General features: G+C 41.3%; 1 protein-coding gene across 1 annotated transcript in view; it reads left to right on the forward strand.

Annotated features, from left to right (window-relative positions):
- Vps41 (VPS41 subunit of HOPS complex) overlaps positions 1-27,181 on the forward strand; it is a 175,461-nt gene that overhangs the window by 111,096 nt on the left and 37,184 nt on the right. The window contains exons 9-14 of the mRNA XM_004840263.4: positions 71-217; positions 3,435-3,501; positions 18,825-18,922; positions 22,326-22,455; positions 24,091-24,206; positions 25,493-25,549. Coding sequence (XP_004840320.1) covers positions 71-217; positions 3,435-3,501; positions 18,825-18,922; positions 22,326-22,455; positions 24,091-24,206; positions 25,493-25,549 — 615 coding nt within the window. The remainder of the gene's footprint in view (positions 1-70; positions 218-3,434; positions 3,502-18,824; positions 18,923-22,325; positions 22,456-24,090; positions 24,207-25,492; positions 25,550-27,181) is intronic.

Below are 27,181 nucleotides of genomic sequence, written 5' to 3' on the forward strand. Positions count from 1 at the left end.
GCTGTTAATAAATTTTCCTTTCCTTCCCTTCTTCCGAGTAGAGAATGCTTAGTAATGTGTTGCTTTCCAGGGTGTGAAGATTTTTGACATCACCTCGAAGCAAAGAATCACCAATGTGCCCCGGGATGATGTGAGTCTCCGCCCAGATATGTATCCCTGCAGCCTCTGCTGGAAGGATGGTGTGACGCTGATCATTGGCTGGGGGACTTCCATCACGGTGGGTTTGCTTGTCTTCATAATAACTGTGTGTTGTTAGAGGTCCCCCGACAGTGGCCTGAAGGAATAGGAGTTTTCAGATACCTTCTGTGACCACCGATGTTTTCACCTGTTACACTGATGAGATAATTGTTTAATTATTTTCCATGGATAAGTTGTAAGGTACTGCATGTTCTTTCTTTTCTGTACCATGCAGTGCTCCCTGGAGTTTTCCACACTCAGAATGGTGCTGCCTTTTTTGATCTTTAAAATTTCCTACAGTCCAGTTGCAAGGCCATGGCTATTTATGAAACATGTGGGTAGTTTTGCTGGTTAGCCAGGTTTTCTTTTTATTATTCCATCTCCCTTAGCTTTGACCCTTAGCTTCTTCATTTGAGTTATTGATGGTGGAGAGAGAAAGTTAAAACTAAATCATCCCGTTTGCTTGGTAATTTTCACGGAGTAGAGGCCCAGATGTATTATCAGTAATAAGATCTGGGAATACTTTCTGGCATATAATTATCTGACCCTGTGTGTCTGGGTAAATGAAATTTAGCTGTTCTATAAAAGGGGCCAGAGCTCAATCATATTTGTCTCCCACACACCAGTGCTTCTGTCACAGTAGATACTTCACAGCCCAAATTTGTTTGCTTGCCTTTAGAAATACATTATTTAATATAAACAAATTAAAAATGGTGTGAGAAGGCATCCCAGCAATCATCTAACAGAAGACTCGGGCTTTGGAGGCAGGCAGGCCTGGGGCCTGTTGTGACTTCACTTCCTCCTGTGTCGCTCTCCCTCAGCCCTACTGTCCTCATCTGGGAAGTGGTAGTCCAGTGACCGCTTATATCGTAACTTTGGGCGAGCAGAGAATGAAGGAAAAGCTGTAAAGTGGTTGGCATAGAGTCTGATGGATTATAATTGCTTAGTGAATGTTGGCTCTCATTTACACTGAGAATCCTAGAAAAGTCATGAAAGGGATATTCCTTTTCAAAATTCACTCTTTGTCTGGACAGGGAAAGCATAGAATTTACTGATGCTGTGATTGTTATTACCAAAACTATCACTGTTACTCTTGAGGTAAGGGTGGGCGTTCAGGCCCTCAGGCTGGAATGATGAGGATTTTCTTTTCTTTCTTTTTAGATTGAATATGAAATGATTGTTTTCATGCGTTCTGTCAACATATTTGATTCATGTTTAGAGTAATAAGGAAAATGTGTCCAGTGGCCTTATATAAAGAAAATGATCTCCCATCTCCCTATTCTGTGTGTGTAGTTCTTGATTCAATAAGCTTATATTCTTTTTTAAATACGTTTTTGTTACAGTCTATAAATTTTACAAAATACTGGGTTTTGATGTGGAATTTTCATACATGTATATACTATAATATGTATATATATATTTGGGGGGGGGTACCGGGGATCGAACTCAGGTCCTTGCACTTGCACAGCAGGCAGCGAAACCCCTGAGCTAAATCCCCGGCCCTTACTATAATATCTTTTGATTGCATCCGTCCCCCTTACCCTGCCTAGCGCTTCCTTCCCCTTACTCCCTTCATCTTTTTTAATAGTATTTCTTCTACTTCCATGTCATCTTTTCCACATTTAAATAAATTTATGTTCTTGATATCTTAAACATTCTTTGAATATTTGTTTCCCTCTGTGGGTTTTTCTCTATTTTAGAATTTTCCATAGCGTAGCCACACTTAGGGTCAGTTATAAATGATCACCATCTAGAAGAAAAAGGGGAAAAAACCTAATACTGATGAAAGTTGTATAAGATCAGCATTTGACTTCAGGGTCATTCTTACCTGGATGGCCGAATTTACATAAATTTTTCCTGTTTGTTATTACAAAATTGAATATTTTCCTTCAGAAATGACAGCATGGGAGGTAGAGAATGTCCATAGCATTATTATCCACGAACATTATTAAAGTGCATATGTGGTGTGTCTGTGTATGTGTGAGAGGCTGGAGGGAGACAGAAAGAGATTGAGAAATAACCCTAGTGTAAGCTGCAGATTGAGTTATGTATACATTGTTACCCATACTGCAAATGTGCAGTTGAAAATAAAAGTCGGCACACTTTTTCTGCAAATGGCTGGTAGTCAGGTGTTAGATTCGCAGGCCCCATAGTCCTTGTCAACACTGCTGTTTCCCCTTCCCACCTCTCTTTGTTCCTTCAAAAAAAATGTGAAAGATACCATATTCAAAACAGGCTGCTGTGGCTGGGGCATGGCTGTTGATCGCCAGTTCTTCAGTACATTGATCATAATACGCTTGAGGTAACAAGAGCACGTGCCCCTCTGGAAAGTCTCTTTAACAACAGTGAAATGAGGAACTAATGTGTAATCAGAAACATCAGATCGAATGTGAACACTGGTCACCTTGGCCATGGGGTTTTTGGTTAAATCTTCCCCGCAGTCCTATGTGGATGGTGAAGAAATAGACTAACAGATCACTGGACAACAGGGTTACGTTCTGAGACGTTCCCTGTGGGCGATTTCATCATTGTGAATGCAGTAAAGAGTACTTAGACAAACTGGGATGCTCAGAGGATCCTGAGCAATAAAACCTGGGGGCCCACTGTAGTATGTGTATTCTCTGATTGACTGCAGGGGTCCTTCCTGCAGCACGTGACTGCAGTCCTTAAATAGAGTTTCAAAGACCAAGTTTCATTAGACGGTGTTTAAACAATCCTAGCTTTCTTTGCCCTTGAATGAGACTGTCTGCCTGTCTGTCTGTCTCTGTCTCTCTGACTCTGTGTCTGTCTCTCTCTGTGTCTCTCTTTCTCCCTCCCCTCCCCTCCCCCTCTCCTCCCTGCCTGTCTCCCTCTTTCTCTCTAATGTGGTACTGGGGATTGAACCCAGGGCCTTTGCACACATCCTCAGCCCATTTTTAATTTTCATTTAGAGGCAAGGTCTCGCTGAATTGCCCAGGCTGGGCTCAAACGTGCAATCCTCTCACCTCAGCCTCCCGAAGTGCTGGGTAACAGGCATGCACCACCATGCCAGTTTTTGAATATGTCTTTATTGAAAAATGATGTTGGAGAATGAGTATAAGTCATGGTTGCTATATATCATTCAAATTAATTTCTATCATTAAAGTCACATAGTAGATTGTATACACTCCATCTTCAGGGCTTCATGGTTAATTTAACAAAAGTATCACATATCAAATAATGTGTTATGAAGAATTTTCCACCAGCTGAATAGAATAACCTGTGGTTTTATTTTCCAGATATGCTCAGTGAAGGAGCGGCATGCCAGTGAAATGCGAGACTTGCCGAGTCGCTATGTTGAGATAGGTAGGGCTCCTTCACCTGCCTTCTCTGAGTGCAAAGCTGCAAAAGAACCTGCTTTTCTTAAATGGAAATCTAAGGCCATGTTCTTCCTCGGGGCTCATCTCTTAGTGTCTACATTAAATAGACCCAGGAGCTTTTATGTTTTGAAACTGTGCTTGGGAACCCCTCTTTTTAATTCCTTAAGTTAATTGGTACATTTTAGGTATACAATATGATGACATCCATCATGAGGAATTTGTACCTTTACATGTTATATCTTGGTTCTTATTTTTCCCCCTTCCCCTGCCCTTTCAACCCCTCCACCCCTCACTGTTTACAAAGACTTTGTTTCCATTATTTCCTTTTCTCATATTTATTCCTTTCCCTTTTTTCTTCCCCCTACCCTTCCCATTTCCTCTTCCCCGTTGGACCTTTTCTTCCTATTTCACATTTTCTGTTATACATTTCGATCCTTATTTACACTTTCACTTTCTCAAACCAGAGAAACTATTTGGTATGTACACATGTGTGTCCTGTTTATTTCACTAAAGAATATGGCCTCAGTGTACATCCACTTAGCTATAAATGTCTTTGGTTTCTCATTTTTTATGGCTGAGGAGTGCTCCATTTTATTTTTAAAAAACCCACATCTTTATCCAGTCTCCACTTGATAGGCAATTGGGCTGTTTCCAAGCTTTAGCTATTAAAAATTGTCCCTCTATAAACATGGGTGTGCATATATCGCTGTGGTATGATTCTTTTAATTCTTTTGGGAAGATACCCAGAGAGATAGCTAGGTCAAATGGGACCTCCATTCCTAGTTTTTTGAGGTATCACCATATTGATTTCCACAGTGGTAGCACCAGTCTGCACTCCCACCAGCAGTGGAGCAGGGTTCCTTTCTCCCCACAGCCCCGCCAGCATTTGTTATTGGTTGATTTCTTGATAGCAGCCATTCTTTCTGGGGAGAGGTGGAATCTCAGCATTGCTTTCATTTGTACCTCTCAAATGACCTTGTACATTTTTTCATATGTTTATTTGCTGTTTCTACTTCTTTTCATTTCAGATGCCAGTTTTTGGATTGGGTCTTTAAATTTGGGAGGTCTGAATTTTTTAAGTTTTTTTATGTATTCTGGATAGTAGACTTTTGTCTGAGGAACAGCTGGTAAAATTTTTTCCACATTGTGGGTTGTCTCTTCACTCAGCACTACAAAAAATTTTAAACAATATCCTTGGGAACCCTTTTTTAAGAACTGTATTTCTGAATTTCACATGCCAGTCTTGTAGTTGGATTTGAAGTCGGATAGCCTGGGCCTGGGTTCTGGTGTTACCATTTCCCGCCTGGGCTTTGGACACATTGCCGCCCCTGCTGCAGTAACCTCATCAGTATTGTATGGGAAAGAAGCCCTGTTTCCCAGGCGAGGTGTGAGAGGTGTGAGTTACACATGTACCACCCCACTCAGTGCTCACACCGGTCCTGCCACCTTGTACCTTCTGAGTCCTCGTTTGCGCCATGGCTGGTCTGCCCAGTGATCTGGAGCCTGGCAGTGCTTCAGAACTGATCTGTCTCCTCCCACGTTGCACACACACACACACCCGCAATGGAAATGCAGATCAGATCATGTGCTCCTCCCCGTGCCTTCCCAGTCTTATTAGTGAGGAAGGGATGTGGTTCTTGGTGTGGAGCACAGAGGTGAGCACGCAGCCTTCTGTGCCCTTCTGGCTGTGGCTCCTACCAAGCTTCTCCTTGGTCTGCACCTACCCAGGCTCCTCCTTCCCCTCTGTTAGGGTGTTGTTTTGTTTTTTTTCTTTTGGCTTCTTTTTGCTTCCTTGATGCTTATTCAGACTTAGCTCAAGTGCTTTCCTGGGAACCCCCACTGGTCCCAAACTAGGCCACATCCCATGTGGGCTTCTTTAACACTGCCCCACCATTGGAAATGCAGTGGCAACCATCGCGTGATTCCTGGCTGCCTTCCTGTGACTTTGCCAGACTGTCACATGGATGCACACACACACTGCTGCTGTTGCTGCTCTGTTTGTGTCTCATGGATCTGGCCCAATGCTTGGCACACAGTAGGTGCTAAACAATAATCGTGTTGCATGCACTAATGACTGTGAAACAGCTGCTCAGGAGAAATGTACCAAGGACAATATATCATTACTTTTCTAACTGAGTTTGCAAAAATTATTCTGAAGGGGAAAAAGTTTCACCATATTACAGGTCAACTATAAAGTTCATTTGCCCATTCAGATGGTGAACAGGAAATAAATATTTGATGGACTATTACAGCAAGGAAAAGCTGACATAAAATCATTTGGTCTGCATTACCCATATGACTAATGTGGTTATAGTATTTAAATCTGGGCTATTTTGTACTTAAACTCAAAAGTTTGACTTAATTTTCTTTTCTACTTTATGGCAGGATGAATATGCAATTCTAGATTAAGGACAAAGATGGCCTATGTACAATGTACTGAGGAAAACTGAGGAATAAGATAGTCGAGCAGGCTGATAATTAGAAAAGTAATATTGTTTCACTATCCTCTTTCTTCCTGCCCTCTCTCTGTCCCAGGAAACAAAAATCACAGAACATCTCAGTGCATCATGTCCTGAAAAATAACATTTGAATTTTTAAAATGTAAACATGTAAAAATAATTGGCAGAGAATATAAGAATATGGCAGTTGTCATCTTTTTGGTTAGTATTTGTCGCTCACATACTCTGCATGGGGCCTCATGCTATATGTGTTACCCACATGAACTCACTTCACTCTGCAGCAGTTGTGGGAGGTACAGCTTTTCAGTCTAAAAATGAGGAAATTAAGGATCAGAGAAGTAAATAACTTGTCCAGGATCCTGCTACCATGGTGTTAAAATGGGCACAAGGCTAACTCTACAGAACCACCAGAAAGGTGCCAAGGAGCCCAGGCAGTTTGTTGAGTTAATACCTGATTATGAGGAAGTGGTCTAACCTTTCTGAGCCATATTTTCCCCACATATTAAGTGGAGGCGAGGCTGCTCCCTTTCAGGATGATGTGAGAGTCAGACCTGACAAGGTGACAGGACTGAGGTGAGACTTGGCGCTAGTAGTTGCTCACTAAATCATGGCAGTGATGATCACCTGCACACTCCCATCCCCACTCTGTGACTGCTACTAGTTGTCCCCACGAGCCCAGAGCCATGGGGCCATATTATTGGAGTGTAGCTCACTTGTACTATAATTTGTGTGAGATACATCATATGTAGGTGCTCACAGGATCGGATCACAGTACTGATGTTTTACTACTGTGGTTAGTGGTTAAGTACCATTTTCTCCCCCTCGTGAGAGCGAAAATAAATAAACCATTTCCACAGCAGGAGGCAAAGTGGTTTAGATGAGTTCTTGAGTAGGATAAAGGAAAAGGGAAATCTAAGGAGGTCTGGATTACAATTCGCTTTAGCCCTGAACAGTGCAAGCCACTGATTTTCAGTAAATGAGGTAAAAATGGCCCTGAGATTAAAGAAAGATCTGGGTGTGCACATTCCCTAGAAGCCAGATGTTTATCTCTTCCTTGTAAGCCAGAATCACAAAAACAGCATCAGTTATTCCCACTAATAGGATATTGGTACTATAAATGAAAAATAGTAATGGTACTAAAGAGTAAGTGCCCACAGATTCTCTGTAAGCCCACAGAGACTCTGCACATAGAATTTGCAGGTATCCTTTTTTCTTCCAGAATACACTGTTAAAAGAAGACCACAGTCCATGCCTGTTACACGCATATTAACCTCGCTTGGATCTCTTGTGTGCTCATAAGACTTTCTAATCTCTGGGCCTTTTTGCCAGTCTGTCTTGACCTCTGTGGAATGGTGGTTGGAGAGCTGTTATATGCCTGGGAAATGAAGCCAGTGTTTGTGTCATTTTCTGGGTGTCTTCTACCAGGGGCTAGTGGCTTACATGCAAGAAATTAATGGTTGACTTCTTACCTTGATCTCATGTGGAAATTTGTTTAAAAAATAATTAAGGTAAGCAACTACATGAGAATCTATATAGTGACAGAGAAACCAGGAAGAAAGGGAGGAGGAAGGATCATTAAAAAAAACTAGCACATACTAATTATACTAATAGCACATACTAATTATACTGATGAATGGGTTTCCTTGTGACATTTTCATGCACATATATAACATACTGTATCAGTTAGTGTTCTCCAGAGGAAGTTTGTTTGTTGTTTATGTAAGAGGATCTATTAGGTAGGCTCACAAGATCGCAGGAGAGTCCACAGTGGCCACCTGCATGCTGGAGAGCTGGAGGATCCAGTTCTGCTCAGTCTAAGAAGCTGGAAGATGCAGTACGGGAGACCAAGGATGCAGTACCAGTCCTAGGGTGAAGGCTTGGAAGCTCCCTAAAGAGTCCCTGGAGTGAGTCCGTGTCCAAAGGCTGAAGAAACCGGAGTCTGATGCCACGGTTGATAGCATTAGCAAAAAATATACCTGCTCAAGTAGAATGGAGCTTTTCAAATGCAGGCCAACTTCCTCTTCCTCCTTTCTTTCCATCTAGGCTGCAAAGCTAATGATGGCACTACCACAGTCAGGGACAGTCTTCCTCCCTCAGTGTGCTGGCCTACATGCCTGCCATAGCTGGAAATACCCACAGTCAGCCGACCAGTGTGCTTTACTAACCTGCTAGGCATCTCTTGTTCCAGTCAAGTGGGCAACCAGGATTACCAGTCACACACATTTTAACCATGTCAGTCCTCCATTACCCTCCCTTCCTTTCTCCTCCCCTCCTCTTGGCCCCCTTCCTCTTCTCTCATGGTTTCCCTTGTTTTCATGTTGCCTTTTTTCTTTTGTTTCCAGGTTAATTAAGCCGCCTCGGTATTTTTAATTAGTCATGCACTGTGATCTTAGAATTTAGCCAAGTCATTGTGTTTTCAGATTGCAGCTCAATGACATAGAAATTGGGGATGTTTGTATGATGCAAGAGAGCTGTGAGATGATTTTCCTTAGATGTAAGCATCTCTCTCCATCCGTTATCATCGTGGCTTTGATGTGCAGGTTACAACAGTGGGCTAGTTCTCTGTACGGGAGTAACATGGTTTCCGCTCTTAGTAGAGATTATAACAGCTGCTGCTGCACTCACGGTGTCTTTATGAGATCTAGCTGTGTGAAATTTTCTCTTCTCTTCTAGTTCAGTTTGACTCTGTAAATATTAATTTTTCTGTTCTGCATTGAATTTTCTCCAACACTGTATTATAAAGATTTTTTTCAATACAGAAAAGTAATTTATAGTGAATACCGTAACACCTCTTAGGTTCTTCAATGAAGATTTTCCTGCATTTGCTGTTTTACATAATCACCTCTCCATCCTTCCTCTTTGGAGGGATGCAGAATCTCTGCCACAGTGCTGGAGCCTCGCATGTTGCTGGAGTGGGATTAATAGACTTTCCCTGTAATAAGCTCTGAAGAATGTGAAGCACCTGAAGTGTCAGATGTATTTTGTTCCATTTGTAAGAGCCACCACCAAGCGTGGTGCTAACTATATTACAAACAGAATGACATTAATCTTCACAGTATTCTGTAGGTGAGGGGCTGTTATCCTCATTGTATGGAAAAAGAGGCTGATGGTCAGAGGGGCCAGGTCACCTGTTCAAGGTTATTACACTCATGAGCAAAAAGGCAGCATGTGAACTCAAGTCTGACCAAAGCTGCTGCTCATAACCATGGGGCCAAACAATTCTTCCCAGCATTTCTGCTGTCTAGTCTTGGCCCTAGGTCATACTCACTGTTACTGGGTTTTGAGGTTCATGAATCTCCTTCTAGAGGTGGTTTCTAAGTTTTTTCTGACATGAACAAAGGATTGATCAAGACAAGTGCAGAAGATAATGAGGTTTTACATCTATTTAAAGTAGGAAAAGAAACATGCTCTGCAGAGCAAGTTCAGGCCAACTAACTGTAGTAAAAGTAGCATACCCTACAGGGTGAAAGCAGACCACTGTGAAAGTGGTCGAGTGGCTGAGAGCTCAGTGGAAACCATCTTTTATGTTTCCACTCCTCAGGGAGTGGTTTAGGCCATCCTATCAAAAACTTGCTCAGGGGCTGGGGATTTAGCTCAATGGTTCCACTGCAGCCTGCCTCGAAAGTGCAAGGTCACAAATTCAATCCCCAGGACCCCCAGAAAAAAAAAAAAAAAAAAAACTTGCTCAAGTTCTCTCAAGAAGAATAGAAAACAAGTCAGCATTCTGATTGGCTCCATATCCAGGGCTTTGGAACTGTTCTGCAAATCTCCTGGAACTCTGATTAGCAGGTCATGCCCACGCCCTGGCCAGTTTGCCACACCCTGGTCTCCTGCCTCAGTACCAGCAGAGCTGGGGAGAAGGAGAGGCTGTTCTAGGTATGCAGATACACATCTTCAGGTAGAAATTCTCTAGAACTTACAGAGTCTCATATCTGACAGTAGAACAGCTGCTCACCTCTTCTCTAAACAACCAGAGGAGATAGAGGTGCAGTAATTTGTGTTTTTTGGTTCAGAGAAGCACCACATTTGAAGGAGCAGAAATTGTACTTTTACCTGTTTTATTCTGATATTGACAGCCCTTCATTGTTTCTGTTCCAGTTGTTAGAGAATCTCTAGAACCTGCTTGCCCTAGGTGGCTTCCGAAAGTATTTCTAAGGAAAGGGAGTTGAGCCCAGATTATTGCAATTCTTTTTAGTCCCTTTAAAAAACAGAAAACCCCTTGTTTGCTGGGTTTTTTTAGTGTTTGACTTAAGTTTAGGTGATGCATTGAAGTAGTTTACGTTTACAACATAAAGTACAACTGTCTGGTTTGGACATAAGTTTGTGTTTGAGAGCGTTTGAGATAGGGCCTTGGTTTGTAGTTCAGGCTGGCCTCAAACTCATGGCAATCCTCCTGCCTCAGCTTCCTCCCGAGTGCTGAGATTACAGGTGTGCACCACCACGCCCAGCTTCTCTTCTTGTTTTATATAGGCCTGTGAAATATTCCTCCTCAGCTCTGCTTCATGAGTGCTGATGTTTAGTAGATGAGTTAATTGGATCAGCTTAGTGTTGTCATTTAATTGACTTATTTAGCCCATCAGCCATTCTCCTCAATTCACTTCCATGAATTCAGAACTTCTCTGCAACTTGGGAGTGTGAAACATTATGAAGTCACATTTACTTTAATATGTCTGCTTCATAGCACAGCCCTGAAGCTGTCAAAACGTTGTGATTTCCAAATGTATTTTCATTGATCAGTGGCCACATTTATACAGTGCCTGGATTCATTGAAGAGTCTATGGGCCTTACTTCCAGTCAGTTACACAGAACTACTGTCTAGTGACTGAGGTAAGAACATCTAGGGGACCAGGCTGTATCATAAGGGGCCTGTAAATAAGCACAAGACAATAGAAGGTCCTTGTTCTTATTATAAATTGCTTGACATGCTTTTTCATTTCTTTAAGAATCATAGAAACTAAGTAAATGTAATAGCACACACCTGTAATCCCAGCACTCTTGAGAGACAGTGGCAGAAAGATCACAAGTTTGAGCCATTCTGGGTATCTGTCTTAGTTACTTTTTTTGTTGCTGAGACAAAATACTGGGCACCCAAAATAAAGGAGGAGAAGTTTATTTCAGCTCACAGTTTGTAGAGGTTTCACGCCATAGCTGGCTCCAAGGCAGGGTGACATGGCAGAAGGGCATCACAGAGGAGAAATAGTCCATGGCAAAGCAGGCAGGAGACAGCAAAGCAGCAAGCAGCAGCAGGCCTGCCTTCTTTCTGTCCTTTTATATTTCATCCTGGCTACAAGCCTATTGATTGGTGCCACTCACATCCAGGGTGGAGCTTCCATTATCCACACCCTCAATCCTAATATCACAGCCTTAATCCACATTCATTCACCCTAATCCAGCCACCTTTGAAACTCTCCACCTATGACCACGTGAGACTGTGGCAGGACATCGAGATATAAGCAATAACAGAAACTTAGTGAAACTCTGTCTCAAAATAAAAAGGGCTGGGAATGCAGCTCAGTGCAAAGGCCCTGGCTGGGCTCAGTCCCCAGTACCACAAAACAAAGTGGCAGCAGTACCTAAGAAGCTTACATAGGCTGCCGCATTACTAAACGTCAACAAAGAGACCAAATCCTCCTGTGTCACATTTAGCTAATGGGCATTTGGGGATGAAAGAGGAGGAAAAGGCAGGAAAAGCAGTGCAAGTTCTGTGTCCTGTAGTGTTTTTTGCACATCAAGAGAGGGCCAGGGGCCCCTGGCTGTGCACGCAGAATCTCCCAAGGGTTGTCCAGCCTTTTCTGTTCTTGGTAACCGAGTGCACAGCCAGTCTGAGCAACTTGTATTTTCCAGTGGGAGTTGAGTGGCATCTGGGAAAAATAAGACCTCAAGTCCTTTCTGCTGTCTTCTACATAGGAGCCTTTAGTCAAGTTACTTAGTCTCTTCGAGCTTTGGGGCATCTGTACATTAACAATGGTGATGTTACGGTGAGAAGAAACATGCATGTAAAATGTTTTGGTGTACCGCCCCCCTTTTGACACTACTGGGGATTGAGTTGCTCAGCTTGTGCATGAATTTGTAATCTTCCTGCTTCAGCCTCCCCAAGTGCTGGGATTAGTGTGTTCATTAAATGGGAGCTTTTATTAATATTGCCATTATGTTTAGTTATCCAATAAGAAAGAAAAATAATGTAGTGGTTTCTTTTAAAATCAGAAGACTCATTTATTAAATTAATTGGAGTAAAACTTGGGGAAAGATATAAATAAGAGTTTACTGAATTATTCTGAAGAGATTAATACATTTCATAACTGCTTTTCTCAGTAAGATACCTCTATTTATAGAATCTAAATATGATGAGTACAAGTAATAGTTAAGCCTCTTGACTTAAATATCATCTCCTGTAAGTGTGGTTATACAGATCGGAAGATCACCTAGTTGGTATTTGGAGGACGATCTTTTTATTTGAATAGAATATTGATTTTTATTATTTGCAACCTAATATTTGTTATGTTTTTAAAAAATATAAAGGGATCGTTTCCTCTTGCATTATGCGCACTGTTTTTATAGTCAACGATTGTTGTCACTGTTTGTGTCATAATACACACCTTCTGAACCTAAATTTTCTTGCTTTCTGCTGTTTCTTGTTTTATATCTGTTCCCATTTTTGCATATGTTACCTGGTGCCTTGGTGACAGCTTTGTACAGACACCGACTCTAAGTCAGGGCCGGATTCTCAGTCTTGACGCTTCCACAGGAGCGTATTAGGCACCGTGAGTTCTCAGCTACTCTTCATTGAATTAAGTTGTGAGAACCCTAAGAGATCTGAGCCTAAGACACAAAGTTCTGTCTTGTTAATTCTTATTTCAGTCACATGGCTCTCATTCTGAGACTGCTAATCGGTGGCCCCATTGCTCTGGGTAATGTAAAGTTGGCGGGAAACACTGACACATTCACATTTTGTAGTTGAAGGAACCTGGGAAGCTAGTGGCAGTGGCAGCATGATTTGCCAGTCTACCCGAGTCCTTGAGTAAAAATGGAACAAGTGGGTTACAAATCACCCACAGATGATGTTAAAAATCTGAACGCTGACGAGGTGGCCCTGAAACTGCCGAGATGCAGACAGTGGGAGCAGAATGCTGCCTGGCTGAGCCTGCTGTGGCCGCATGTCTGTGTGAGAAAGCAGAGGGGAGCGGAGGCCCCACAGATCAGCGGTGAGACCAGGAGAACTCAGTGTAGCCAGCTGTGTCATGGTCTAGCTGTGCCTCGGAGAACGGGGTGTGGGACTAGCAGCCCAGTTGTGCCTCTGAGCCTTACAGTGAGCAGCCTGAGCCTCCTACTGCCTAGGGCAGTGCCGAAAAGAGAGCACCAGGAGGGCAGGATGAGGCCACAGCAGCCCAGGGAGAGGGAGGACCTGGGTGGAGGTGGCGGGGAGTAGAGCCAGGGAAGCTCAGAAAGCAGGCGGCCAGGTTCTTCCACCAAGTGAGAAGGGAGACACTGTAGGAGGCTGGAAGAGAGTACAGGGCCGGGAGAGCACCAAGATCAGTCCACGCCGAGGGTTAAGGAAGGCGAGGAAGGAAATGATTGACATCCCTGCCAAAGAGTGCACCCCCGAACCATGTGGGAATAGAGCAGTGCAGCAATAAGTAAGAAAAACAGAACAATGCTTCCTGAAATATCAACAGCAGCAAAACAGAACTTCAAGCTATGAATTGAAAGAAGACACTGTGTATCTAAAGCTAGCATCATGGTTCATGACATCTAGATACATTCCAGGGCTGTGCTGGCAAACCTTTTAGAGCTTTCAGTGATAACAGCCGGCTGTAGCATACGTGCCGTAGGTGGAGTCACCACCACTGTTTTAGGGGGTAAGGGAGTAGCTCCATGGTGGAGTGCTTGCCAACATGTGTGAGGGCCTGGGCTCCTTCCCTGACACCACACACACACACACAACGAAAGAAATATTCTCATAAAATTACTCGACTTGAAAGACAAAGAAGAGAAAACCCTGGGGCCTGTGGACCTGCACTAATAGGGTGGTCATTGGCCGCAGGAGGTCATTAAATCTTTGTACTGTGGTATGTTTGTTTGTTTTCATGGTGGCAGGATGAGATGTGGCATTTACTAGGTTCTAAAAACTTAGTATGAAAATAGTATAGAATCCCATTAAATAACTTAATTATTACATGTTGCACTGATAAAGTTTGCGTATGTTACATTAAACAAAATACAACAGATGATCAAAATATATGGTGAATGTTTAAAGTTTTAAAAATAATTATAGTGAAGATATAATGCCACTAATCCTTCTCAGAATACTCCCCCTTGCTTGGAACATACCTTATCCCTCATCCTTGCCACTTTCTGAAGCAGTCCTGGAGGTCTTTTTTTGTTCTTCATGAAGAGTGACCAAAAATTTGGTGACTGCTGCTACAGGTGCCACTCAGTGGATGGGCAGTCTCATAGAAACATGATAATGTATCCTCATCCACCTTATTCAGTGGATCTGGCACCCTGCAACTTCTAGCTGTTCCTCAAAGTCAGAATGACCACTAAAGAGAACCATTTTGAGTCAATTCAGGGCACAGAGACAGCTAGGACAGTGCAACTAAAGACACTGACAAAAGAATACTTCAGAACTACATCAGAAAGTGACAAGAACGATGGGATCAGTGTATTTGAAGCAAGGGGGAGGATTTTGAGGGGATCAATAGCAATGTTGCTTTTACTGTTATTTTAAAATATTTAAACATTCACTATGCTTTTTGATCACACCTTGTACATTATTAAAATGTCCCCACTTTGAAAGCTTTTACTCCTTATTGTGGTAATAGAAAATTAAATTAAAATTTTATACTCAGTTTGTACTTTTGGCTTACACTATATTTCTGCCAGGCAGCATTGATCAAAAACTCCAGCCTCCCTTCTGGATCAGGACTGCAGAGAATTATATTAGTCTCATCCTCCTTCTGAATCCAGAAGAGCTGGCTGAATAGAATTTTCATGTCAACAGCCCTTTTGAAACTTTTTCTCTTAACCCACCAGGTCTCTCTCTATATCTCCTTTCCTTTCAGTGACTTCTTTTAGCCATGGCAAGGCACGCGTTATGTTCTGGAATAAACCAGGGTGCAGCGGCCCGTTTCCTCCCATCAGGAAGAGGAAGACCGTTGTAGCCATGACGTCCACCTCCCTGAGTTCTTTCATGGGACGCTGTGTCTGTGGCTGCAGCAGTCTGGGCGGGGCCTAGAACTGTCCCAGATCACCTTGTTCTGAAGCATAGCTTCTGACTTCTGTGGCTCCTTCTGGAAACTGCATTTTTCTCGCTTCCATCATCCAGCTTTTCGTTTCTGTTTCTGTTCTGTAAACACAGTAGGATTTGTTTTTATTTACTCTGTGATTTATCTTTTCTGGATAATCCATTCAAAGAGGAGGAAAGGAAAGAAGGGAAAGGAAAAAAATATGAGAAAAGAAGGAAAAAAACGAAACAAAGCTTTTGTAAAAGAGGGGGTGGAGGGTGGAAAGGAGGGAGGGGGAATGGGAATGGGAAGAAACAAGAACTAAGATGAATCATGTACAGGTACAAATTCCCAGTGATGAATGTGATCATAATGTATATCTAAAATGTACCAGTAGAGTTAGTTTAAATAAAAAGGTGAGCTATTAGACTTGTAAGCCATCTATATTCAAATGGATTTCCTTTAAGGAAAAAAACAGATTTTTATTAAAGCTATTAAAATTGTTATTCTATGCAATAGAATAAAATTTTAGGGAAAATAAATAAACTTTCACTGGCCCACTGGAATTTTGAAATAGAGAGCCAGTGATTACCTGAGGATGTTTAACAAAGTCAGCTCATAAACTTTTATCTATTTTCTCCATGTTCTTTAGAAGAATAAATATGATCATTCAGTATTTTTTTTCTCTCAGCTTCTATTCTGATACCTTTGTCTCCAGCCAGCCCTTGGATTGATTCAGCATTAATATGAAAGCTAAATTGTATCATCTTAGACCTAAATGCACTCAGCGTTTTATTGTGTTAGTAAAGAGCAATGGAAAAAACAAAATCCCACCATTCTCCCTAATGACGTAGTTTAGGGAAGAATAGCTGCAGACATTTCATAAACAAGCAACTCAAAAATAAGGGTTTTTTTCTTTAACGTGATTTTTTACTAGTGGTTATTAATGGAGATGAATTGCTACATGGTGGAGTACTCAGGGCTAAGATAAACAGCCACTTAGAACTCTGAATTTGTGAATCATACTGGATTAATATAACTGCAGTTTTTTTCTCTTAAATGATGTGTGTTGATATTAGGAAATTATCTTAACCAAAAGAATGTTTTAGTTTTATCTGGATGTGGATAACTTGTTTCTGTGCCTCTGGAAATCTTGAAAATTTCATACTGTCCAAAAAATCTTTTGCTTTAAAAATAACATTATTAGTGTTTGTAATTTGCTACTACTATGTGTAGTCCATCAAAATCATTACTAATTCTCAAGTGGCAAAGTTTGATAAGTTTAGTACTTAACAGATAAGTACTAAACAATATCTGGAATTGAGAACTCCGCTTCTGCAATCTTGTTTTCTTCAAGAACACATTATTGGAGTTTCTGCTGTACTCTTAGAGAACATGAAGTTTTTTATCTTGTTTGTGTAAGTTGTTGTAGGCTAGGGTGGGAATGTAGAGGAGGGAAGATTTTGGTGGAACTATGTTCTAGCTTCTTTGTTCCGTATCTTACAGCTCATTCATAAAACCCAGCCTTGGTGAGTATTTACCTTTAGGAGGCACTGGCACTTGCCTGTCCGTGAGCCCAGGCAGTCTGATTTGTTTCCCAAATGTAGAGAGTACGTGGTTCACCCACCACGTGTTTTGTGATAGAGTGATGTTTTCCGTAGGTGCCTATGGCAAACAAGCGCAGCAAGGCCTCCTTGGGATCCTCGTGAGAGGGGTTCCCGCAGCATTGCTGATCCTTTGTTCTTCACCCAGGTTGCTGGCAGAGGAACTGTGTTGTAACATTTCAGTGATGGAACTTGATTTGGTAAAATACAACTCATGCCCATTCTTCCAGTCAGAAGTGATGGCAACCAAAACCTCCTGTTATTTGCCTGTGTCTTCTAGAAGGTGATATTCCATCTTCTCCATCACTGGGTCCTGTGGCTTCACGCTGTTCAACAGCCTCTGTGACACTCCAGCTCACCCCTACCTGTCTCCACCTTCACACAGCACCATGAGATCTCTGGACCCTTCTTCATCCTGGCTGCACTGGGCATGCATATCTCTGCCCTGTGGTTGAGACTTTTACATACACTGTGTTAATTGAGGAACTGGGACCAGAACCCACACTTGGACCTCATTTTATAATTTTTCCCAGACCTCATGATCACTTAAGTGATCTAATCAAGGACAAAGTGTAAGAAATACTACCCTTTCTAAAGTTTATGTTGTTAACTATTTAGGAATTTTTTTGTCATCTTAATTTTAGTGTGAACATTTGTGTAAGGAGAACACAAAGATTGGCAAAGACAAGAAACACTGAGTCCAGTGCAAAGCAGAGAGAGAGAGGAGGAAGAAATGTTTGGTAGCCGTCATTCCATCTATGTTATGGATTTTATTTCCACTCTCGTTCCTTTATCTTATAGATGGGAAAAGTTAAACCCACAGAAGTTAAAATGACTTGTTCAGGTTCAATGTAGTAGAAGTTATAACCCAGATTTCCTGACTTGACATTCAGTATTGTTTGCAGCATGATTCACCGAGCTCCCCTACATGGGAAAAGAGTGATTTCATTGTGGATGTTAACTAAACACAGCTAATCCCAGAGCTGTGGAGATGATCTGAATGAAGAAACTCTTAGAAAACGGGATGAGTCCAGATGAGAGCTTGCTCCCAACTGGATCTCTAAGAGCAGCCTATGATTCCTGGAAGAATTCCTCCCCAAACCATTACTGTATTAGCTAACTTCTGCTGTGTTATAAGCCACACCCAAACTCATCACCCCAAAGTAACAGTCATTTCTGTTTTACAGCAACCAATCATTAGAATCAAAGCATAGTAAAATTTATACTTCTTCCACTGAGCTTCTGTCAGATCTTCAGGGTGCAGTGCAATGAAACTCACTTCCTGAATGATGTAAAATTTCTTCTAAATTTTAAATAGACTATTTGTAAAAAGAAAGAGAAGCTTTTTATTTTTCTCTAACCTTTATTTCACTGAAGAAATAATGATATTTGATCATAATGTAATGTGTATGTTCCTTTTTTTAACGTTAAAGTCTTTAATACCAAAATTTAAAATTCATGTTTTAAAATTACAGAGCGCATTCCTTATGACCATTGCACCACTGTATCCCCCAGTTCTGAAAAACAAACTTGGGCATTTGAAAAAAAAATAGTATTGTAATGAATGATAGTTTCCATCGGGTTTTATGGGTTTCAGAGCGCTTGATGTAATTTAACCATGTGATTTTTTAACCGCTTTGGCACAATCTCACTCATGACCCTATTGTTCTTGAGTTCATTTTTGTTGGTGATGGAAATTTTCAAGTCTCAGTTCCCACATATCCTTCCCAGTCCTGATTATAGGGAAGCATCTTCCGTGCTACATGGTAAAAATATGTTTACCTGTGCTCCCTTCGTGTTACCTTCTTAAATTGACACTAACTGTACATATTTTTGCGTACCGTGATGATTCAATACAAAGACCAAATCAAGCTAGTTAGCATCTCCATCTCCTTAAATATAGATCATTTCTTTTTAAAATGGATCAATCTAGCGTCAAGTTGATACATACTGGTTGCATGCTGCTCTTTGCTCCTTTTTAATGGTGGGTCTTACATCTTTTTTTTTTTTTCTTTTTTGCAGTGTCTCAGTTTGAAACTGAATTTTACATCAGTGGACTTGCACCTCTCTGTGACCAGCTTGCTGTACTTTCCTATGTAAAGGAGGTTTCAGAAAAAATGGTAATTATTTTCTCCCGGGGTGCAGAGGAACTTGGGAGTTTGTAGCGTCACACCCAGGCCATGTTACCTGTCGGAGGAGTCTGCTTCCCGACATCTGGACAGAACTTTCTGACCCCTAAAAGAAGACTGCAGAGATGACCCTGGTGACCTAACATGTTTACCGCCCGAAGCTCCTCTCATTTCCTGTCTTTGTTCTTTTGCTGAGCGAAGAATACGGTCATTTTCTTCCCTTTTTTCATCAGTCTCTTGGTGTTTTAGTAGAAAGGAATGAAGGATTCCTCTTGCTGAAAGGCAAAGAAACTGAGCTGACACTGCACATTAGCAGAAATGACAGCAATGAAGTTGATTGGCTGCAACAACAGGGGTCCCTGTGGTCAGAGGGAATTACGGAAAGGGCCATTCATTATTTCCTACGGTCCTGACATATTTGTTTCCTTCCTCGTAGTCTAGTGATTCTGAGGTTATCGCTTTGAAATGAACTGATGCTAACTCTCAGTTATCAATGCAGATGATAGTATATTGAGATGTGTGGCCAATAGAAACAGCACATCATCTGGATTTCATTATAATGGCTTTGGCATGAAGCTTACATGTAGGGTCCAGCAGAGAGGCAGATGTGCTCGGTGGTCCTGTGAAACCCCATCCCCAGCCTGCTGTATTGTTAGAGTCCAGGGTGCTGCCAGGAAGGGAATGGAGTGGGCGGCTTTGAGGCACAAGCAAGAGTTTTATTGTGAATAATTTTCACTTGGTTGTTGTATATAAAAGAAATTGCTATTGATGCTCTGTCCCTTTTAAGTAGGCAAGTGGGTACTCATTGTGCATTTCTCCTTCTCCCCTTCCCCCAGTGGCACAGAATAAAATGGGAGAGAAAAGCCCTGGGAGCCCTTGTTTTGAAGTTGTAGCTGCACTCGAGCACTTTCCTGAGCAAGCACTTGCATTAGGAGCCATCACTATAGTAACTGGAGCTCTGGGTGCCCATGTTGCTAGGCAATGCAGTGCTGTAGACCTAAGTGAACACCCCGACCTCCTAAAATCGATAAGGTTGGCTTCTAGCCCTATTCCAGGACATTGGTTTATTATTATTTTATTTATTTTTTGGAAATAAAGAAAAGCAGTGGCTCCTGAGGGGGTAAATAGAATGCTTTTTGATGAAGAATGTAGAGAGGACTGAGAATGTGATTGAAAGAAATCAGGAAAGAAGCAGTAAAATGAAAAAGGGAAAGCCTAATAAACAATTCACCAAAAAATGAGAATAGAAAGAAAGGAATCCTTTGTTAATAAAAGAGAGTATTGGAAAGAAATAAAAACCAGAGAAAAGCCAGCCTATAGAGCAAATTAGAAAATAAAATTTTTTCAGAGGAAGAAGTGATGGTATTGGAGATGACTGTGCCAGTGTATTTAGAAACTCATTTTATCTGGCACCAAAGTATACCTTAAATCCTTAAACACAGAATAAGCTAATAAAAATTTAAGGCAAAAGGAATAAAGTGACTGGCTTCAGGCCACCCTTTTCTTTTTTTCATATTGAAAAGACATTTAACTCCATTAAGTATAATTTACTTTTTCATCATTCAGTATTAGTGCTGAAATTTTTATTTCTCATGTGCTGCCTTTTATACACGTGCCTTTGTTGGGCAGTGCCAGCCCTCGCTCCGCTGTATTGCCCTCTTTTTATGCACATTGCTCCTTCACTCCATATGCCTGTGCGAGTCCATCATTACCATGTCTATTAGCTATGCACCTTTCCATCTGGTGGATATGCCTTAATTTATTAGGCCACTCCCCAGTGTTTTGCTTTTCTTTCATTCATTAATAAAGCAGGTGTGTTCTGAATTGTGCCAGGCTCTAGGGATCAATGATCATCCAGAGCAGATTCCTGCCTTTGGGAAGTCCATTCCCTCCTACAGCCTGTGTGAGCAGGGAACAAGGGTTATAAAATGAGATGAACAGCGGGCCGGGGATTTAGCTCAGTGGTTTCACCGCCTGCTGTGCAAGTGCAAGAATCCAAGTTCGATCCTCGGTACCAAAAAAAAAAAAAAAAATGGCATGAATGGCATGGCTGATACTTTTCTTACACAGATAGAGATTTTAAATATACTCTAGCGAGGTCTTTTTACTTTTTTTTGTTGTTCAAGAACTTTTTTCTACTTTACCACTCTGGTTTTGACTGTATCATTTTTATTTTATTCAGTTTTTTTAAATATTTAAAATTTTTCAGTTTTGCCTTGACTTTTTTTCTTTTTAAAAATTGAAAACTTTTTCATTTCTCCATAAATCTGTTAAATTATACTATATATTCAGTAGGCTTTTTTCCTAGTAGCTGGTCTTTTATAGTTGCTGTTTTATTTTTGGAATGTTTTCAGTGTGTGAGATGGAGAGCTAATGTAGTTGCTTCTCAGTTTTCCTAACAAAATTGGTCAACAAATCCAGGTTTATTGTTTCACTTAGGAAACTTAGCTGTTAAAATTGTGAAGTTTTTTCCCATTTGGTTCCTCTCATCTGTGTCTTCCCAACACCACTGTCAAAGTGCTTGAGGTATTGTTAATTTGTAACGTGAATTCAGATGTGTTTTATGCTTGTGTACCAAATCCTTACAAATCCTTAACTTTTAAAGTAGAAAACACTTGAATTCAAATCCAAGGTCCGTCATAAGTCCCAGTTTTCCCACATATCTTGCTCTTATCTTTGACTTGTACAACTTTAACCTTAGTTAATTTTTTGATCCTAGTTCCTTTATGTGTAAAATTAGGAATAATAATACTTAAATGAGAGCCTGTGTATAATCACTTGCTAGGTTTGTTGAATCAGCACAGGCCCTCAGCAAATGTTAGCTCATCTTTCCCCCTCTGTCTTCATCTAGAACTTGGCTGTCCAAAACTGTAGTCACCAGCTGTGCGTGGCTGTTAAGTTTAAACCAATTAAAATCAAGTAAAATTAAAGATTGGATTTCTCGGTCACACTGGTAACAGTTCATGTGTTCTGAGGGTGCTGTGTTAGTTGGTGCAAATACAGAGCATTTTCATCATCTCAGCGAGATGGGATTGAGAGCTGACTGCATCTTTTGCTTTTCAGCTTACCAGGATGATGGGGTGGTTGGTGATATTATTTACATTTCCTCACATTCATGTAGAGGAGATGTAGTGACATCATCTGAGTCGCTGTCTTTGGCCACCATTCCCCTGGGATAAAATAGGCTGTGCTGCCCACATGACACTGACCTGTTTATCTCCCCCGCAAAAAAGTCAGAAGATGGGAGTGTGAGGAGCTGTCTGAGACAGGTAGTCAGAAAGGTTTATGTGGGCCAAAATGATGAAACCAAAGCAAGTATGCACAACCTGAATTAATGCGTACGACTTACAGAAATGTAGTTAAAATGAGCCTCTCCCTGTCTTTCTGCCCCTAGGAAAGAGAATACTGCGCCAGGCCAAGACTGGACATCATCCAGCCGCTCCCCGAGACTTGCGAGGAGATCTCCTCTGATGCCTTGACGGTCAGGGGCTTCCAGGAGAATGAGTGCAGGGACTACCATTTAGGTGAGTGACACCAAAGATCTGGCTCCTGGGGCTTAAGGGATTTGCTCTTCTGAACTTGACTCTCACAAAGGGGCATTTATTTATTTGTTCATTTAGTTATTTTGTGGTGGCCTTCACATTGAGCTATATCCCCAACCCTTTTTCTACTTTTTATTTTGAGACATGGTCTCACTTCACTGCTGATTTGCCCAGGCTAGGTTCAAACCTGTGATCCTCCTGCTTCACCCTCCCAGAGTGCTGGGGTTACAGGCATGCACCACCACATGGGAAATTTAAATCAAGATACTGACAGGATCTCAAAGAGTATCTGGGCTGGCCACCTCTGTTGGAAACAAGAACATCCGGTCGCAGAGACACTGCAGAAGTTGCCTGAACTCTAGTAGCAGAAGGGAAGGTAGGGGTGAGAGCAGGATGGACATGAGAAGTTGGCTCCTTGTTTTTTGTTGTAATTTTCCATTTCCCTAAAGAATTAAATGGCACTTAAGTTAATGTCCAGGAGTGTGACCCTGTAGTTATCAGATCCTATACCTCTGGGATGGCAGAGAGGTTGTGCGGTTCTGTTTGAGACCTTGCATTGGGACCTGACTGGACATTGGGTGAAGGCTGTGGAGTGGATGCACTTAGTCACTCACTGCTCAGAAACTAACAGAGACCCACTGCTACTTAGCGACACAAAGGACATCTGTGTTGGTTATCATTTCCTTATACAATACATTGAGGAAAACAGAATAGTTAGGCTTTTTAGAAATTCTTTCCTGCATTAAAAACAACTGACATTTTGTAAGAATGTTTGCAGTTCTCATTTCAAAGAAATGAAGAAATAGTCTACAGGTGTTTGAACTTTGTTATATGAAGCCCCTTAATGAGTTGGAAAATGGGAGAGTGTATTCTGGACTTGGCCAGAAGCAAACTGTGATTTTTGCCATCAAAAGCACCCAGTATTTTGCTCAGAGAAAGCTCAGCTGTGTACTTAGAAAGTCTTCTGAACAGGTTTTATAATTGAATTCTGCAAGAAACCCTCATCATTGGCGTTGTGCACACCATGCTGAAATGGTAGATTGTGTCCCCCGGGCCGGCCGTCTGTCATTTACGCTTTTGATGGCCTTGACCTTGATGAGAAGGAAACATTTATCGTCGACTGCAGGGTGTAATTGTTCCATAAAAATAGAACAGTGCTGTAAATGGCCATAAATAAAGTTTATATACAGTAGATGAATTCTAATATGCAACAGACACAGAAAATTTTGAATACTATTTTTCATCTGAAGTCAGTGTCACTATATTATAGAGGGCCGGGGATTTAGCTTAGTGGTTTCGCCGCCTGCTGCGCAAGCACAAGGATCCAACTTCAGTCCCCGGTACTAAAAAAAAAATATATGTTTTACCCGCTTTCCTTCTTTGCTTTCTTCCTTCCTTCCTTTCCCTATCAAATAATTTTACTCCTAAACTTAAATAGAAAAGCACTGAAGTATATTGTGTCTCCTTCCTTGCCATCCAGCAGCGCCAAGCACACTGGCTACAGAGCTGAACAGGTTTCTGTTCACCCTGACACCAGGTAGACTGAGCAGGGCCCCTGAAGCCTTGGGCCCGCTCTGTACTGTGGAGCCACCCACTTCTCTTCTCTGTCCCCTCTAGAATATTCCGAAGGGGAATCGCTCTTCTACATCGTGAGTCCAAGGGATGTCGTCGTGGCCAAGGAGCGAGACCAGGATGATCACATCGACTGGCTCCTGGAGAAGAAGAAATACGAAGTAGTTTTGATTTTAATTTCATCAGTATTGACTTGTCAGGAACGGAGAGAAGATAAAAGATTTTTGTAGCAAATCTTACATGTGGTTGAAGCAGGGTACCCCAAGCCAGAAATGTATAGGAAGCTGATAACTTCTCAGTACCCCTCACAGAAGTGAAGGCACAGAGTGCAGGGAGGCCGCTGGCTTTCTTGCTAGTGGGGGAAGAGCTGGTGGTGGAGGAGGGAGGGAGTTAGATGTTGTCTACTCAAGTTTTTATTTTGATTTTTTTTTTCAAGAGAGCTACTATTTCAGAGTGGTGTATTTGGATGTTTTAGTGAAATCTTTCCTTCTTATTTTGTACATAAAAGTAAAGCTACCAAAGCTACCAAATTAGGTCACTTAGGTCATTTGAACAACAGGTTTGTATAGAATGATATTGTGTACTTCACTGAGTCTTGGTTTAGACAAATTTGAAAAAGTAATGCCCCAACACGACTTTGTTTTAAAACAAAAAGTTTTTCAACTTAATAGCTGCAAAGATACTGTGTTGGTTTAGAAGTCTGAGTTACCTGAAAGAACTGGAGAAGAAAAACATTTTTAATTTCTATCCTGTTTAGACCATTGGTGGCGAACCTATGGCACACATGCTGCAGAGGGCTGTTTGTATCATTGAAAGCTCTGAAAGGTTCGCCATCCCTAGTTTAGACTCCAGGTATTGATTATCTGGTTCATAACCTAGCTATTATCATATTGCTTTAGATACAGTCATTGCTTAAATTATTTTATATTTTTATGTTAAGCTGATACTTCTAAAATTTCCAAAATAAAAACCAGAGATTTTCCAAAGCTGAATTGTAGATATACAGAAACATATGTCTGTAGTTTACTTTTCCGGAAACATGAAGGAAAAGTGCCCCTTTCCTTCTCCCCTCCTCCAACCTGCCCCCCAAGTGTATGTCATACAGATTTAGAGCGACAGATGCCTGGACTCTAGGAGATTTTTGTTGTATTTTGATTTGTGTATGAAATGCGATTCCAGTATCTTAATGTGTAAATGAATTCAAATGGAAATGAAAGAAGTCTTCATTTTGGTTGACTGCCTTTGTTTGAGTTTGAATTCATGAGTTCATTCAACCATAGCATTAAAAATTCCAGTGCTTCAAGCAGAAGCTGCAGGAAAATGGGCTTTATTCATGTAGTCCAGAATGTTAAACATAATATAGTGTTTATAACCACAATATCTTTTCTTTCTCTTTCTCCCATTCTCCCTTTTTTCCACTCCTTTTATCATACTTGTGTAAATGTAGGAAGCTTTGATGGCAGCTGAAATTAGCCAAAGGAACATTAAAAGACATAAGATTCTGGTAAGTGTGCAGTTTTTTTTTTTTTTTGTTTTTGATTCATAATCTTACTTTTAATAAGTTGTATTGAGACTGAAAATACTCTGAAAAGAACAGATTCTTCCATCTTCCCAGATTTTATGTCAAACTAATTCCCTAACCTGTGAGGTCAGAATATTTCATCTTATCAAATAAGTTTCTACTTGCAAACAAGAAACTTGAACACCTGCTAGGAGATAGTTTTAGATAATTTGGAAACTATTTGTGAAATACACTTTCAATACAGAGCTTTCCAGTTATGTGTGTAGAAGTTTCTTTAAGTCATAGGTTCAATCATATTATCACAAAATCTGTCAAAAGAATGGTTTCTTAAAACTGGTTTGCCTCCATGTCTCCATAATCACGAACTCGATTGATTTTGTCACAAAGACTAATCTAGGGCATCAGATACATTTCTATTACATTTTGGACTCTGGAAAAATATAGTTACTGAAAGCTCATGTCCTTGCTAACCGTGACAGTGAATCCACAGATGGAAAGCACACAAAAATCACCATATCCTTTGCCTGAAGAGGGTCCTCAGAGATGACCTAGCACAGTGCCCTTGTTTCCAGATGAGAACTGGAAACTTAATCTTTATGACTGAGTTTCAGCTCAACTTCCTTTTCCTGTGTGTTCCTCACTCTAAACTCCTCTATAGAACTCCACATAATATCCCCAGTTCCCAGAGTCCACAAGCCCCAGTAATGTAGGAATGGAGCGGAGAGAAAGTCAGCATCCTTGACTATTCTCTCAAAGTTGTGGAGAACACACAGGGGTGAGGTCTGCTTGCCAGGAGTGGGGGACATTTGGGGGCTTAATATGCAGGCAGGCTGACCCAGATCCTGAAAGGCCTTGTGCTGTTAGGAGCCCAGTTCCATTGGGAACTTGTAGAAGTTTACTCTCTCACTTCCCTTTCAGATGTCTCCATGTTGAGATTCTGAGGGAGGCTGGCTGAGATGGAGGTTGGCCAGGGTGTTTCTTGGCAGTGTCGGTTGAGACTGCATGGAGTCAGCAAGGCCGGGGACATCCTGTGAGATGTCCTGGTGGAGCCCAAGAAAGAAATTTGATTCAAAATAGATTCAGTAGTGTTACCCGCAAACAAATGTTGGTGGAGCACTTGAGTTTGGATCTTCATGCCTGGGGCAGGCACTTAGTATTAGGGAACAAAGGAACCCAAGGGATGCTGTCATTCAAGAAATGATGTATGTAACAGATTTGGACCGGCTGAGGAACCGTGAGTCAGGGAGCTGAGAGAGCATGCAGTTAAAGAGCGGAATGCTTACATTGTTGCAGCAAGCAGGTCTAAAAACCCAGACAAGCTCAGGGGTACACCAGATTTGCTAATATGATAGTAGTACATTTTCTGTTTATGTATTATTTATGCTCCACATGTTGTAGTGAGTGAAAAGCGAATAGAAGATTGTAGAGTTGATGGATGATCGAGATAGCTGTGAATAGAAGCCAGGGAAGGCTGAAGCTGGTGGCTGTGGCGTCCTGGTGTGGTTGTTGGTCTGTACTTTATGTAGGACAGACACTTAAACACGCTTGTGCCAAGGGAAGAAATGAAAAACCAGGTTGATGGAAAAGTGTACAAAGAGGAGGATCACAAAATGA

The sequence above is a fragment of the Heterocephalus glaber genome, unplaced genomic scaffold (genome assembly GCF_053883595.1).
Source record: "Heterocephalus glaber isolate CG9 unplaced genomic scaffold, H.glaber_assembly_v1.0 deba00001610, whole genome shotgun sequence".
In the NCBI taxonomy this organism is placed as follows: Eukaryota; Metazoa; Chordata; class Mammalia; order Rodentia; family Bathyergidae; genus Heterocephalus; species Heterocephalus glaber.